This window comes from Eubalaena glacialis, chromosome 11, assembly GCF_028564815.1.
Source record: "Eubalaena glacialis isolate mEubGla1 chromosome 11, mEubGla1.1.hap2.+ XY, whole genome shotgun sequence".
In the NCBI taxonomy this organism is placed as follows: Eukaryota; Metazoa; Chordata; class Mammalia; order Artiodactyla; family Balaenidae; genus Eubalaena; species Eubalaena glacialis.
Window position 1 is genome coordinate 25822145 of NC_083726.1, and position 15660 is coordinate 25837804.

At 36.0% G+C, this 15660-nt stretch overlaps 1 protein-coding gene across 2 annotated transcripts in view; it reads left to right on the top strand.

Moving 5' to 3' along the window:
- Positions 1–15660, top strand: part of NTN4 (netrin 4) — a 108375-nt gene that overhangs the window by 64101 nt on the left and 28614 nt on the right. For both annotated transcript variants that reach the window (XM_061205453.1, XM_061205454.1), the window contains exons 4-5: positions 843–969; positions 2954–3142. In XM_061205453.1, the coding sequence (XP_061061436.1) occupies positions 843–969; positions 2954–3142 (316 nt within the window). The remainder of the gene's footprint in view (positions 1–842; positions 970–2953; positions 3143–15660) is intronic.

The following is a 15660-nucleotide window of genomic DNA, read 5'->3' on the forward strand; positions in this document are numbered from 1 at the left end:
GTCATGACATCATGTGTCAATAAATGCATTTTGCTACTGGAATTCAGGGCAATACTTAGTTATTAGGAAGTATTCCAGATGATCCCAAATATTAATTTTTAGAAATTATTTAGGACTTTATGAGAGGGATTGGGTTTTGAGATGGTTCTTGAAGTTGGGCAGTATTTCTGACAGGCAGAAGGGAAGAGACTTTCCAGGAAGAGGAAACAAAATTAACCAAGCTGTGGTGCTAGGAGGCTAGGGGAAATCTGTGAAAGTGTGGGGACTTCCCTGGTGGTGCAGTGGTTAAGAATCCACCTGCCAATGCAGGGGACACGGGTTCTATCCCTGGTCTGGGAGGATCCCGCATGCCGCAGAGCAACTAAGCCTGTGCACCACAACTACTGAGCCTGCGCTCTAGAGCCCGCGAGCCACAACTACTGAGCCCGTGAGCCACAACTACTGAAGCCCGTGCGCCTAGAGCCCGTGCTCCGCAACGAGAAGCCACTGCAATGAGAAGCCCGTGCACCGCAACGAAGACCCAATGCAGCCAAAAATAAATAAATAATTTTAAAAACAAAAACAAAATACAAAAAGCAACAAAAAACAAAACAAAAAAAATTTAAGTAAATGCCTAGCCAGTATCTCAGAATTGCTCATTAGGGTCACATATCCTACAGCCAAGGATATGAATTAACAACAAGACAAACTAAAGAAAGGATCTTTCATCTTGATGACCAACTTCTTCGCAAAAATGAATGAATGTCATATGGCTAAAGCCAACCAATGAGATGAGGTTGTGGGAAGAGTGTTCTTTCCTAGCATTGTTTGTGCTCATAGCGCTTACTTATTTTTGTTTGCAGGTCCATGGAAAGTGTATGTGTAAGCACAACACAGCAGGCACCCACTGCCAACATTGTGCACCTTTATACAATGACCATCCCTGGGAGGCAGCTGATGGCAAAACAGGGTCTCCAAAAGAGTGCAGAAGTAAGTACCAAACACACAGACTCAAAGCCTTCTTTGTAAAGTAAACATCTATGGACTCCTTGTTGTCTCTAGAAACACAATATAAAGTAGTAGCCCATATCAAACATAGACCATATCACTGCCCACTGTAACTTCAGCCATTTGGAAACAATTACTGCTTGCAAAATCACCGATATACTATTTTGCCAAGAATGTGTTGCCCATTTGCTGGGACACTATGTGGGACCTAAGCACCCTCCCTGAGACTTTGACATAATAAAACATGGCTAGACGCAAGAGCAACTGAGGATTAGAATGTGCAGTTACCATCATAGCTGAGATATTGAATTATAATCATGAAAATAGCTATCTTGAATTCAGTTCCCAAAACAACCCTATAAAGTAGGTGGTATTAATCCCATTTTAGAGATCAGGAAACTGAGGCTCAATAAGATTAAGTAACTTGCCAAAGTTAGTAAATGATAGAGTCAGGACTTGATCCCTAGTCTTCAGACTCCAAATTAAATGCTTTTTTTCTGTAATACCATAATGCCTTTCTTTTCACTTATGATACTTGTAGTGACAAATTAGATTTAAAACTAAGCCAGTTCATCAAGAATGAGACTAACATTGCCATGGCTAACTTTGGGTTTGAGGTTGGAGATTAGATAGAAGGGTAAAAAATATGGGAACATGAATCATTTTTTTTCTTTGCAATTCAAAATGAAATATACATGAAATAGAAATACACATGCACAGAGAAATACACATGCCCGTAACAACCTTTACACTCACAGATTTCAGTTTTACTGGGATTTAAAGGCAAGTACAGTGGGTAAAATTGTGAGAAGTCTCTTCCCTTACATAATTTGGAATCATAACTGATTTATTTTAGTTTCTAGGAGATGTAAAGGATTTCCTCTAAGCATAAATCTTAAATTATCTTACAATATGCTTTTTAAAGACTATGAGTCTGGTCAAAATATCATAACACATCAAGGAAACAATGAAAAACAATAGCACAAACATTTTCAAATGCAGTTGACCTCCAGAAAAAAGTCTGGATCCTTATTCAAATCACTCATCAAGAGAATCTAAAGAATTTCTCCTAAATTCCTAGAGTGCCATTCTGGCCCTTTCCACCGAAACCAGCTGCATATCTAAATACATATAGAACACAGAGACTTGTCACTTGGCGCTATTGACTGATAATCTTAGAAATGCCTTTGAGAAATTGTTATATAAGAAACTCTGCAAGCCTCTTCTATAAGAAAATTAAGGCTTCTATAGGAGACTACCTCATACTCACCAGTACAGCAATAGCTGAGGAATAGTACTTCATGAAAGGTAAATCAATCTATCTGCCAAGTTACTAACCTCTGCCCACCAGAAGGTTCCTTCTAGGCTCGGAGGAAGGAGGGAGGGAAGGAAGGGAGAAAGAGAAGGAAGGAAGGAAGAAAGGAAAGCAGCTACTGAAGGCCAGAGGAAACAGGATGAAAGAGTTCTTAATGTATAAACGTTTTTATACTGTTTTGAATCTTGTACTGTGAAAATGCATACTATTCAAAAAACTAAATTTTCTTTAATGGAACTATAGTTGATTTACAATGTTGTGTTAATTTCTGCTGTACAGCAAAGTGATTCAGTTATACATACATATAGATGTATGTACATATATATACATTCTTTTAAAAATATTATTTTCCATTATGGTTTATCACAGGATATTGAATATAGTTCCCTGTGCTGTACAGTAAGACCTTGTTGTTTATCCATTCTATATATAATTGTTTGCATCTGCTAACCCCGAACTGCCACTCCATCCCTCCCCCATCTCCCCTCCCCCTTGGCAACCACAAGTCTGTTCTCTATATCTCTGAGTGTGAAAAAACTGAATTTTTAAAAATTAGGAATCAGCTTACCCTACTTTTAACTGCCTGAATATTAGAGAACCTGTCATTTTATTTTTAATTCTTTGTTTTCCTCCCATGCTTCTTTTTCCCAGCCTGCAAGTGCAATGGACATGCTGATGCCTGTCACTTTGACATTAATGTGTGGGAGGCATCAGGGAATCGTAGTGGTGGCATCTGCAATGACTGTCAGCACAACACAGAAGGTCAGCATTGCCAACGATGTAAGCCAGGCTTCTACCGGGACCTCCGAAGACCTTTCTCTGCCCCAGATGCTTGCAAATGTAAGTGAATTAATGGTTACTGGGGAAAAAAAAAAGGTTGATTTGTACAAAAGGGATGACTCTCCATCCTTCATTTGCTCACGCACGGGAGAGAGGTCATGAAATTCTCAGACAATCCACTCACACACATCAGTTAACTTCATTGATAAGGGGTAAGAATTTTCAATCTGTTAGGTAGAAACAGTACAATATTCATAAAAACAATGTCCTTTCTCACTCTCCATGAAGTAAAATTGTTTCCTACAGCACCACATTTTGGAAAACAAGATGACTAATAAAAGAGAAAAAAGAATGATGAAGAGGGAGATATATTTAAGATCATCTTAAGACCAAACATATGAGTAAGACATAGACAATAATGGACTCAAATAGACGAAAGAAAGAGTGGTTATCTGCACTTGGGTCATTCTAGTGTTCATCTCTGCAGTGAATTTGAACACATGAAAAATGACAGGTTTTGGTTTCATTGTGAATGCAATTTGGTTGACTCTGCTCTAATGTAGCAATGTATCATAAATGAATTTAGAACATAATAATTCCCTACTCTCCCCCCAAATACTAAACTGTTACAGAATGGTTCTGCTTTTTCATTGGCATAACTCCAAGAAGAGGTTTATTTGAAAAAAGAGTAGAATCTTCAAAGATCTGCTCAATTAATGAGACATGACCTGAAACCTGACTGTGAAAGATATATGCAGAGCTTAAGTAAAAGTCCAGTGTGGATGAATAGTCATTTAACTCCATGAGCATTTCCACGTCTGTCAACTCAGAAATTATTAGATAACAGAAACCACTCAAGACTGTTAATGGAGATGAATGATCATGCCCTTCCTTTCTCCGCCAAGGACTCCATGTTCTAGATCAAAAACAGTGACAGGAAAGGAGCAATACAATGGGAAACAATCATTTAAAATCTTGGGTTTGTTTTTAATTTAAAGGAAAAATTCTATTGCTCTTGAAAATACAGTTTTAACCTCAGGCAGGAGATATCTACATGAAATATGAGTGGTCTTACTTGTTACAAGCTTTCTCTCTTAGACTGTGGAAGATAGAATGTGGAACAGCTCCCTTTCAACCTTGAGCCCCAAATTTGGATTTATGTCATAATATTTCTCCAAGAATTCTGTTTTACTCCTGCTCCTTGTTGTACTCAGACTTTCATCTTAATAGGTTTCAAACAGATCTAGAGTAGAAGCTTTCCCTGCCCCTTACGGCTGTGTAATCCTATGCCAGCTGTTGAAGCTCTTTGGACTTTGATTTCCTTCTCCCAACAGGGTTGTAATGAGAACTACATAAGCTAAAGTATGTGGAGTGTTTAGCGCATTGCCTGTCATATAGTAAGCCCCCAAGAAATGAAAACTAGTATTATAATAACTGTTGTCCTATAAGATAGACAGTGGGAAATAATACTATAGAGTTTCTACTCTTTATTGACTAAAAATACCTTATGTCAAAGATAATTACTTCTTTAAAATCCACAGTACCTTAGGGACTAAAATGTAGTTTCCTTAACTCCATGTGCTGACTGAAGGGTCTGCTTATGAAATTGTTTCAATCTAGAATATATTCAGCCCTAACACCGATTGTACAGGATATATTTAAATAGATATGTGTATGTGTGTATTCCACATCCTCAGACCACTAGTAGAAATGTCTAAAAATAAGAATGTGTGGACTAACAAGCAGATAAAACAGGAAAGGAAATTAATTTGTCATTGAGTAACTTAGATACTTGTAACTGTCTTGTATAGCAACAGGCAACATTTTCAAAAAGATACTGTTATATAGCACTGACTTGAAACAGTATGTTGTACAATGTACCTAACGCAGTCATTCCTTCATTCATTCATTCGTTCATTCAATGGATATACATTGAGTGCCTACTATGTGCCAAGGGCTTAGGATGTGTTCAGGAACAAAACAAAGACCCCTGCACTCAAGGAGCTTATATTCTAGCAAAGAAGACACACAATAAATATAAGTAATAAGTGAAATATATAGAAAAAATATATAGATGGTGATAAGTGCTTTTATCACCAAAACAAGTTAAGAAGAAGCCAAGGTGCCAGAGATTTGGAATGAGGAGTGACAAGATGCAGTATTTTTTTTTATTTTCCCCCAGTTTTATTGAGAAATAATTGGCATATAGCACTGTATAAGTTTAAGGTGTACAACATAATCATTTAGTATGTGTATAATTGTGAAATGATCACCACAGTAAGTTTAGTTAACATTCATCACCTCACATAGTTACAGTTTTTTTCCTTGTGATGAGAACTTTTATGATCTACTCTCTTAGCAATTTTCACGTATACAGTATGGTATTAACTATAGTTATCATGTTGTACATTACAACGCCAAATCTTATTTATCTTGTAACTGGAAGTTTGTGGGGTTTTCTGGTTTTTTTAACTTTAGTTGAAGTTAACAAGCAAACCAGTGATTCTCAAAGTGTGGTTACAGGGCCATCAGCAACAGCATCACGTGGGAAATGTGTTAGAAATGCAAATTCTCAGACTCCAGCCCAGATCAACTGAATCAAAAATTCTTTGGGTGGAGCCCAGAAATCTGAGTTTTCCCAGCCCTCCAGGTGTTTCTGATGCAAGCTAAAGTTTGAGAAACACTGGTCTAGTTGAAGGCCCCCCCAATTTTACTTACATTGGTTAAAACAAACCCAGTTTCTAATATCTAACTAACATTCAAGTATCTCCTGTGTTCTGGTATAGCAAATGGCTGGTCACTTTCATTACAGTAACAAGTAGAAGATCTATAAGAATAGTGATAGAAAACTTTGAAACATTGATTAGGGCTAGATTTTAGAGAGTCTTGTATGCTATCCTAAAAATTTTAGTATTTATTCCCTAGGGTACTGGGAGCCATTGTAGTGATTTAATTAGGAAAGTTTCATATATTTCCAATATATTTTACTGGTATAATGTTCAGATTAATTTGAAAGCATTGCATATTATTCACTGCATTTTACTTTACTAATCAGATTTTAAATTCTGCAGCTTTACAAAATTGTAAGATGAGTAAATGTACAAAAGATTAAAACAGTGACTTTTTAAAAAAATGTCTGTGTCTTACCAATAAAAAGAGAAATAGAAAGGTTTATTGGCAGACTTGGAGCCAAGATAAATACCTTGTGTTTTGTTTTGTTTTGTTTTGTTACTGTTCTACGTTCAAGCTACTGCTCATATTCTCACAAAATGTAAGAAGATTGCCAGCTCTAACTATTTAAATCCTAGAGGGCTCATGGCTTCAGAGTTTTATAAAAAGAACATGAAAGAGGAGATTATTTTAAAAGTTACCCCACTACTTATATAGCTCTTCTAGGGACTTGTGCTGAAAAGGCTTTATAGGTTTTTGGTCCCCAAACTACAGTTCTATAAAAACATAAGCAAAATTTGAGAAGGTAGCTAAAACTAACAGAACACATAACTTTTTATTATTTTTTAGCCTGTGAAAATGTCAATAGAGACAATATTTTCCATATTATAGTGTTTGATTTCCAAAGTCAAGAGACTTGAGCAAAATTAGGACATTTTAAACTTATTCTTTCATTCAACAAATTCTTATTGAACACTACTGTGTGCTAATTCTTGGGAATTACAACAGTGAGCAAGAGAGACACAGTCTTTTTAAAGAGCTTGTGCGTGCGTGTGTGTGTGTGTGTGTGTGTATGTGCATATAAATGTATATATATATGTGTGTGTGTGTGTGTGTGTGTATAGGCAACTAGTGGTATATACGTGTGTGTGTTAGATCACACAAGTATGACCAGTATTGTTTATAGAGTGTACAGGGCAGCTCATAGGAGGGGCAATGAACAAGAGTTAATTTTTTGACTTAAGGAGACCTGAAGTTTAATAGGAATCAACATAACATGGGTAGGAATATTCCCAGCAGAGAGAACAACCAGTGCTAAAAAGGAACAGAAAGAAGAAAGACTATAGCATGTTCAAAGAACTGAAAAAAATTCAGAATGGTTATAGAGGCAAAAAAAGAGGGGGAGGACAATAAAGGAGTATGAGGATGAGAGAAATAGAGAAGATGGGTGGTTGGATGGATGTGCCCTCATCTTGGATGCCTCAGTCAGTGAGATGGCGTGGATTGAACTATCTACAAGTAGATGATAATCAGTCAATAGGTACCTTTAGTATAATTACCTGGACCCTACCAATTGATATTTATAGGCAATATCCAAATGTCAGAAGACCAAAGGTATCAAAGCTATTTTAATGAAAACTCCATGAAGAGCACATTAATATATTTAAAAGAAAGAAGGAAAGAAAGAAAGAAAGAAGGAAAGAAAGAAAGAAAGAAAGAAAGAAAGGAAAGAGAGAGAGAGAGAGAAAGAGAGAAAGAGAGAAAGAGAGAAAGAGAGAAAGAGAGAAAGAAAGAAAGAAAGAAAGAAAGAAAGAAAGAAAGAAAGAAAGAAAGAAAGAAAGAAAGAAAGAAAGAAAGAAAGAAAGAAATGGAGGGAGGAAGGAAGGAAGAAAACATTATAAGACAATTGTAACATACTTGTCTGGATTAGTTTCTCAACCCCTTAAATTATCATAGAATTCCCCTGCATCTGGGGTACTGAAAGACTTCAAGCTAGAAACTACTACCAATAATTCATATTGCTAATCACTCCTAGTTAAAAACATTTACACAATACTTGCACCAAGTAGGGGGATTATGAAAATAACTGGTACCAATTTAGTCCTTTTAGCATAATTTGTAGGAGGCGGATGGATTAGTATGGAAGATCTGTATTTCCTTTTTTCCTTTTCTAGACATACCCTTGATCCTGGGTAGGCTGACTGAGGAAGGCGTATCTCCATTCACTTTATGACTATTCCAGCATATGTTTGGGGCAGAGATGCCTGTGTCCACTTCCCTAGCATGGGTTTTCTTACTGGCACCTTCTTCCAGAACATTATTCTGGTTCTTCCCTTCCCTTTTCTGAGCCAGGGGTAAATTCCACCACTTATTAGCATATTCAATTTTTTTCTCTTTCAAGTATTTTCCATACTATACTGTTTGATTGGCAATGTTTGGCAACATTTTCATTTTTATTTAGTAATATTTTCTTATCATTAACTCCCTCCTTAGCAGATGTGTCTCTATATCACCTTTAGAGTTACCAAGGCTGATAATAAAGTTTATGACAAATAGGTTAATGTACTTAACAGTTATTAAGTACCTACAGTACATCACATTTCATGCTAAGTGCTGATAGAAATATCGCTAGAGCTAAAACTTTTCTGCCCATTGGGTCCCACTTTACTTTTATGAGAAAGGTAGTATCAAGAAAACAAGTGGATATCTCTAAAAATTTAAACTATCTCAGTGTGTGGCTCCATCAACAACACGCACAATGTTATTCAAAGTAACAATTTTATTATATTTACACTACTCTGCTTACCAAAGCAGAAAAGTAACCTGATACTCAGTGTGTGGTCCAAAGACCAGCTGCACTGGCATCATCCAGTTGCTGATTAGAAGTTGCAGAACCTCTGATCCCACCCCAGACCTACTGAATCAAACATGTGCTTTACCAAAATTCTCAGGTGGTTGTGTTATATTAAAGTTTGAGAATGCTGCAGAGTACTTTTCATCAAGGGTTAAATGCAGTTAGCATTTACTCTACAGTTAATTTTAAAAAATTAGTTAGTCAGACAGAATATCCCACTATTCCCTTAGCATCCAAATTAACCAGAGTTTGCATCTCTGTTTGTATGCACATAGACTTAGATTTTTTTAATGAATTACATAGAGATTTATTGAGGAAAAAAATGGAAATCTGGATAAATGTGTTTCTATGATATAGCATTTTCCAAAGTTTGATCCATGGAACACTAACTCCATAAGATGTTAATAGGAACTAGATATGGGGAAATTTTTCTACAGCCTTCAAATTCAGGAAGTGGTGAATTAGTCAAAGGTTTCTATTCTTCGGGATTTCTCAGAGCTTTTAATATGCTAGTGTTCATGATAAACCTCCTATAGAGCTCTGAAGTCTGTCTCCCAAATTTAATCAGAGAATGCTTTTCTTAACAGAGCATCTTTTAGGACCAGCATTCTACAGAATGCACGGGAAATATTGCTATTGTCTTGTGGCCATATCTATGTGAAGAGTCACTTACAAAGACATACCCTAGAAGATTCCTTCTGTATGTTTGTTCCTCATTTCCAAGTGCTAGAGTCTACAACTGTATATCAAGGAAATAATAAACTTTATATTTCTATCAGTGAAATAATCACAAACATAATATTAAATAGGCCTGGACAATTACCGTCTATTGGATTATCAGTGACGATGTATCAAAACCCTTCTCACCCTTATTTCCTAGTTTATGTCTTCTCAGGAGTTGGAACTATTGAAAACCTGAAACAGCAGGTCAAAGTTTACTAGAAGTTTATAAATCATAGCTCAATTTAGCCAAAGGAACACTTATTGGAAAAACATCTCCTCTATGGCAGGCACTGCAGTAAGCACTAGATCTGTAAAGATGAAAAGGTCTTCCCTAAAGGATCTTACATTCTAGATGGGGAGAAATTTATAGTAACAGATCATTTCAATCATTTCAGTGTGGTGATGGTAATGATATAATAGTAATAGCTGACATTTATTGAGTGCCTACTCTTTTCTGTTCACTGTTCAAAGGGCTGTATATTTAGTAAATCACTTAACTTTCACAAAAGCACAAAAGTATTAATGTACCCCATTATATGAGGAAAATGCAATGAAAGTGATACACGAAGTGCCTCAAGGAGAGTTTGGGGGTGGTGTGAGGGCAATTAAGGGGAGGCTTCCTTAAAAAGATGCCTTCGATACTTCCTTGGTGGCTGTTTTTATTTTTTCCTTTTAAAGTGCTGAAATACAAAGTTTGTCCTACTTTCTAATCTATGATTGCCTTTGTTGCCTTTAATGAGATAATCTAGAAAAGGGAATGAATTGATGTTTATTCTTCCTCACAGAATCTATATACTATACGTTTAATAGAATACTTACCTGGCCACATTAATTCATTCAACAAATATTGGTGACATTATTCTTGGGACTCTATTTACAGTTAGGTAGCTAGTTCCCTGCCAAATAAGCCAAGGACTTATTGGCCCCATGGATGTTCTAGGCTATTTTTTTCCTCCTGACAAACATCATGCTAAATACTATGGTCCTTATGTGTACACTTTTAGTTAATGGCCATATGTTCACCAAAGCTGAATAAACAGGGCCCTGAACCAAATCTACTAGCCAATAGATTTATTCCTGTGAGAAATTAAATCATCTCTGTTCTCACTTCCTCTTTATTTTAACCTTAACTAGAGTCAACTGTGGTCCCAAACAATCAACTACACATTTTCATAGTCAAGAAATTACTTCTGAGGATTTTAGAGATGTTGTTTGTTTTTTTTTTAAGACTAGTGGAGATCATTGAAACTGAATTTATTTCTACAACTCAGAAAAAAAAATTTTTTTTAAGGACAGTGCATTTAACGTCTATAAACACAAGAGACAACGTGAATCTCTGCAGCTGAATCTAGGGCTGAGAGCAGAATGGAGGCGCAAACTGGTTGTTAAGGAACATGAGAAATATAACTATCACTGTGTACTGAGACACTTGGAGGAATACTGTCTCTTTGTTCTAAAAGAGAAGTCTCTTCTACACAGATGTAGAGAACAAACGTATGGACACCAAGGGGGGAAAGTGGCGGGTGTGTGTGTGTGTGTGTGTGTGGGATGAACTGGGAGATTGGGATTGACATATATACACTAATATGTATAAAATGGATAACTAATAAGAACCTGCTGTATAAAAAAATAAATTAAATAAATAAATAAAAGAAGCTTCTTCTAGAGTAGCTCACTTGAAATCTTTTAAGTCACTTATGTGCCTTTAGTAGCCTATAACCTAAGTAGATTTTCCTATGGCAAGCATATTAAAAATAGAATAATCCTACTGGACGTGGCATGCTTGCTTTCTAGGGGGGAGAAAGCCCTGATTTGTAGCACTGGTCAATTTCTATGGTTTAAATATTCCTACCATGGGGACTTCCCTGGTGGTCCAGGGTTAAGACTCCGCACTCCCAATGCAGGGGACCCAGGTTCGATCCCTAGTCAGGGAACTAGGTCCTACATGCATGCCACAACTAAGAGTTCGCATGCTACAACTAAAGATCCCACCTGCCACAACTAAAAGATCCTGAATGCCGCAACAAAGACCCCACACGCGGCAATGAAGGTCCCACGTGCCGCAACCAAGACCCGGCACAGCCAAATAAATAAATAAATAATAAATATTATAAATAAATAAATATTCCCACCATGGCCTATTTCAAGCTACCATATGTATTTTTTTAATATCAGGAACTCAGACTCTAAACCAAAAGTGGGATGGTTTCTCTCCTTTGAACAAAGTCTGGCTTGCACTTTCACAGCCCCCTTATCTGATCTCAAGCACTGTCGCTATCTAGTCACTCGTTCCCAAACCTGTATGTGGATCAGAATCGCTTGGAAAAACTTGCTGAAATATGAAATCTCAGAGCCCTGCCCTAGATCTGCTGAATCAGAATCTCCAACAGGGATGGAGACAGAAATATGTATTTTATTTTAAAAAGCATCATTGGTGATTCTGACTCAGCCTTTTGGTCTCCAGGCTAGCATGTGAGAACCACTACACATACTATTCCTGTTTCTAGTGTGAACTCTGTTCACTTTCATCCTTGGATCAAAGATTTTGAGCTAATTATCATCTATAACTTAATCCACTCCCTGAATTAGCCATATCTCTGGTGGAAAATCCTAAAGGATTACTAAAACTCTGGCTAGACATGTTTTTCCTGACTCAGTGATAGATATAAATGCTGGTAAGCATTCATTCAATTATCTTCTCCCACATAAGACTGTCTAACTCAGAACCTCTGCTTTTCTCCAAGAAAATTTCTGGAAGAATTCTAGGATGTCTGTTTTTCATGTAACAGTTTCAAAATAAATACCAAGCAATTCCATTCAGAGGACTCCCTTATTCATAGTATACAGATTTATTTACCATAAATACCTCATACTTTAAAGTGAATTATTATAATGAGATTGGAATTTATAATAAAATTAGCTTATCACTACATTGACAATTTACTTTTACTTCCACGTTTATATTCCAGAACATAGCATTAAACTAGTATAAGTATGTTATGTTGGTATTTAAATAAATATTGAATCCAGTACTTCATGAAGTCCCATCCTCCCCCGCTTCCCTATTCTTTTAACACCAAAGGATATGTTAAATGTTCAACGGGTGGGAAATTGATTGGGTATGGAATATTGACAGCTAGTCCATGACATTTTTCTATAGAAAATTTCCCTTCCTTTAGTGGGACATGTGGATTGAAACAGATGTTTGAAGAAATGCTTTGTAGAACAGAATTAGTTCTCTTTTTGGGAAATAGCCAGTTAGTTACTTTACAACAAATGAATTGACTTTTATGTCAAGACATATTTTTAACTATTGCATAGTCTCTTTCTACATCTAAAGAAAAATCAGCAAATGGAAAAGAAAGTATCATTCATTCTCTGTCAGAGTAAACAACCTCTTGAAGAACTGACATGCCCTTCCTTCTTCCCTGGTGGGACAAAATAAATGTAGTCAACTGCCTTTTAGCAGAGAGTGAATAAAAATAAACTTAGTCCCTCTGCCCTAAAACCTAAACCAAATGTTTACCAAGATACTGTCTGGTTACTTGGTTACCATTACCCTAAGTAGCAAGCTATCTCTGTAAAGAAAGAGTTCTGTCGTCCATTCAAATCTCTCTTGTGTTCCTTCTTGCTTTTTATTTCTTCTTTCTTCTTTCTGGCTTAGATGAAAACTGTTCAACTGATGGAAATACAAGTGCCTTGAGTGGGTGACTATCTTGCCGCAGACCATCTTTCCATCCTTCACAGTCTACTCAGATATCACATTCTCAACATGGTCCCAAGAAGAATCACTGTCTCTCTCTGCTTGTACCTCTATTTAACAATTATTTCATTCTACCTTTAGCATGGTTATTCTTTACCTTCAAATTGTCTTTGAAGTAAAATTGTTAAATTAATCAAATCCAGAATATCTTATCACAATATCACATTCCATTTTTCATTCTTGTGCCTGTATTCCAGTCCATCTCAGAAAAGAATTGTTCCCCAAGGGTCATTGACATTTCTTCCAGTAGTAGCTCAGTGGGCTTTTTCTTTCAAATTGTAGTTTTAGCAAATCCACATGAATTCATCTTATGTCATATAAACAACATAGACATCTTTGTTTTATTTTGGAAGCAACTGTGAATGATTCCAGCATAGAACCAATATGAAGTAACTGTTTTTGAAAAGCAAACTTTAAATAGAACAGTGACTTGGCAATAAGAGTTGGGAAACTTTAATCTCGGTTTTAAAAAAATCTAGGATGTAAAACCAGAAGGTTAAGTAGTGAAAGAGCTAGGTAAAATACATATTATCATAATGTAATAATCATACTAGGACTATCCTTTAAAAAGATTAAGTAACATTAAAATTCACCGCAAAAAGGAGACATTTTATGAACTGATGAATAATAAAAGTCAGTCAAATTTGGGAAGAGAAGTGGGAGAGGTCATGGAATTCTCTAAAATGTCTCCAGAACAGTTCACTGAATAAATCAATAATATGCTATTCTGCATTTGATGAGAAGAAGCATTAAATAATCAAGCAAATAATTATAAAATATCTAAACTCTCAGAAACCCTAGACAAAACTAGATGGGGTATACAGAAGAGAACTAGCATTTGTTGAGTGGCTATTATAGGTCAGACACTGTGCTGGGCAATTTACATAAGTTATCTCATTTAGCAATCTTTACGAGTTAGGTGGTATCTTTTGTATTTTATAAATGAGGACACCAAGGCTTAAATTGACTACATAATTTGTCCAAGTTCACACAGCTGGTCAGAGGCAGAGATTTGAACCCAGATTTGACTGAGGCCAGAAGACCATCAGTCATTAAGAAATACCTATTAACTGGCTATAATTAATCCATTTTTAAAAAACTCAACACAGATTTACTCAGTGCCTATCATGTGGCAGCCCTATCCTATTCACGGTATATATACAACAAAACAGTCCCTAACCCCATGGGAACAAACTATAAATAAATTTACCCAAGTAAATATGTAAATTAAAAACTGCATCCAAAGACCCCAAAGACTTTGATCCAAAGACCTATAAAGATCCGAAGAACTTGATTCCATACTGTGACCTAACTGATGAAAACAAAATGAGTAAACAAAGGCAGAAATAATTGGAAATTTTATATATATATACATAAATATATATATATATATATATACACACACACACACACACACACACACACACACACACACACACACACTTGTATTCTTGGATCTTAAGAACTGTATTTATCTTAAGGAATCTTAGTCTTAGAAAGGTGGAGGTAAATGGAGAGTGCTTCAAATAGACCAACAAAACAATCAGGAAAAGAGAGATACTAATGAATAAATATGAAAGAAGATAAATATTCTCAGATCAACTAGTAAACTGCTCAGGGAGAATACAACAACTTTTTACATATACTTGAAAGGTATAAGGGGACATAGGGAGGGGCAAAGAATAATTTAACTTTCCTAGAACAAAGAGTCATAATTAGATATAATTGGATGAAAGTGAGGAAAGGAATTTCAGATTGATTAATGTGAAAAAAAATGTTTTGCTGCCAGTGAGAGGCATTTATGGGTAGGGAATGTCTCCCACAGAGTTAGAATAAAGAACTTTTCTTACAAATAATAAATAATAATACTTGACTAAGTGTAGCATTAAATGTAGGAAACAGTCTTGCACTCATGCAGGGAACAGTCTTGCACTGGGAAAATTCAGAATATTCTGTTCTGTTTGACCATTTCAGTTTTTTATGAATTTGCTGTGTTTCTTCTGTTTCTAATATCTTAGTGTTGCAATGCTATGATGCTAAGATACTAAAAACCTGTAAAAGAAATAGTATGAGCCTTTTAGGAGGTTCATCAAAACATAAAATCATTTCCTGGTTGTTGCTCATTGAGAGGCACATTCATTCAACAGAGATTAAGTTCTGAAAATGGGTCAGTCATGGTCCTAGGTTTTGGGGATACAGAGATGAAAAGACATGGCCCCTACCTTCTAAGCCTTCACAATGTACTATAGAGAGAGCAATGAGGCGAAAAATCATAACAAAATTACATTGGAGGCCAGAAGACCATCAGTCATTAAGAAATATCTATTAACTGGCTATAATTAATCCATTTTTAAAAAACTCAACACAGATTTACTCAGTGCCTATCATGTGGCAGCCCTATCCTATTCACGGTATATACAACAAAACAGTCCCTAACGCCATGGGAACAAACTATAAATAAATTTACCCAAGTAAATACGTAAATTAAAAACTGCATTAAGTATTAAGAAGAAAAGGGTACCATGACAGAATCTAGCAGCGGCTAACCCATCAGTTCCATGGAGATAA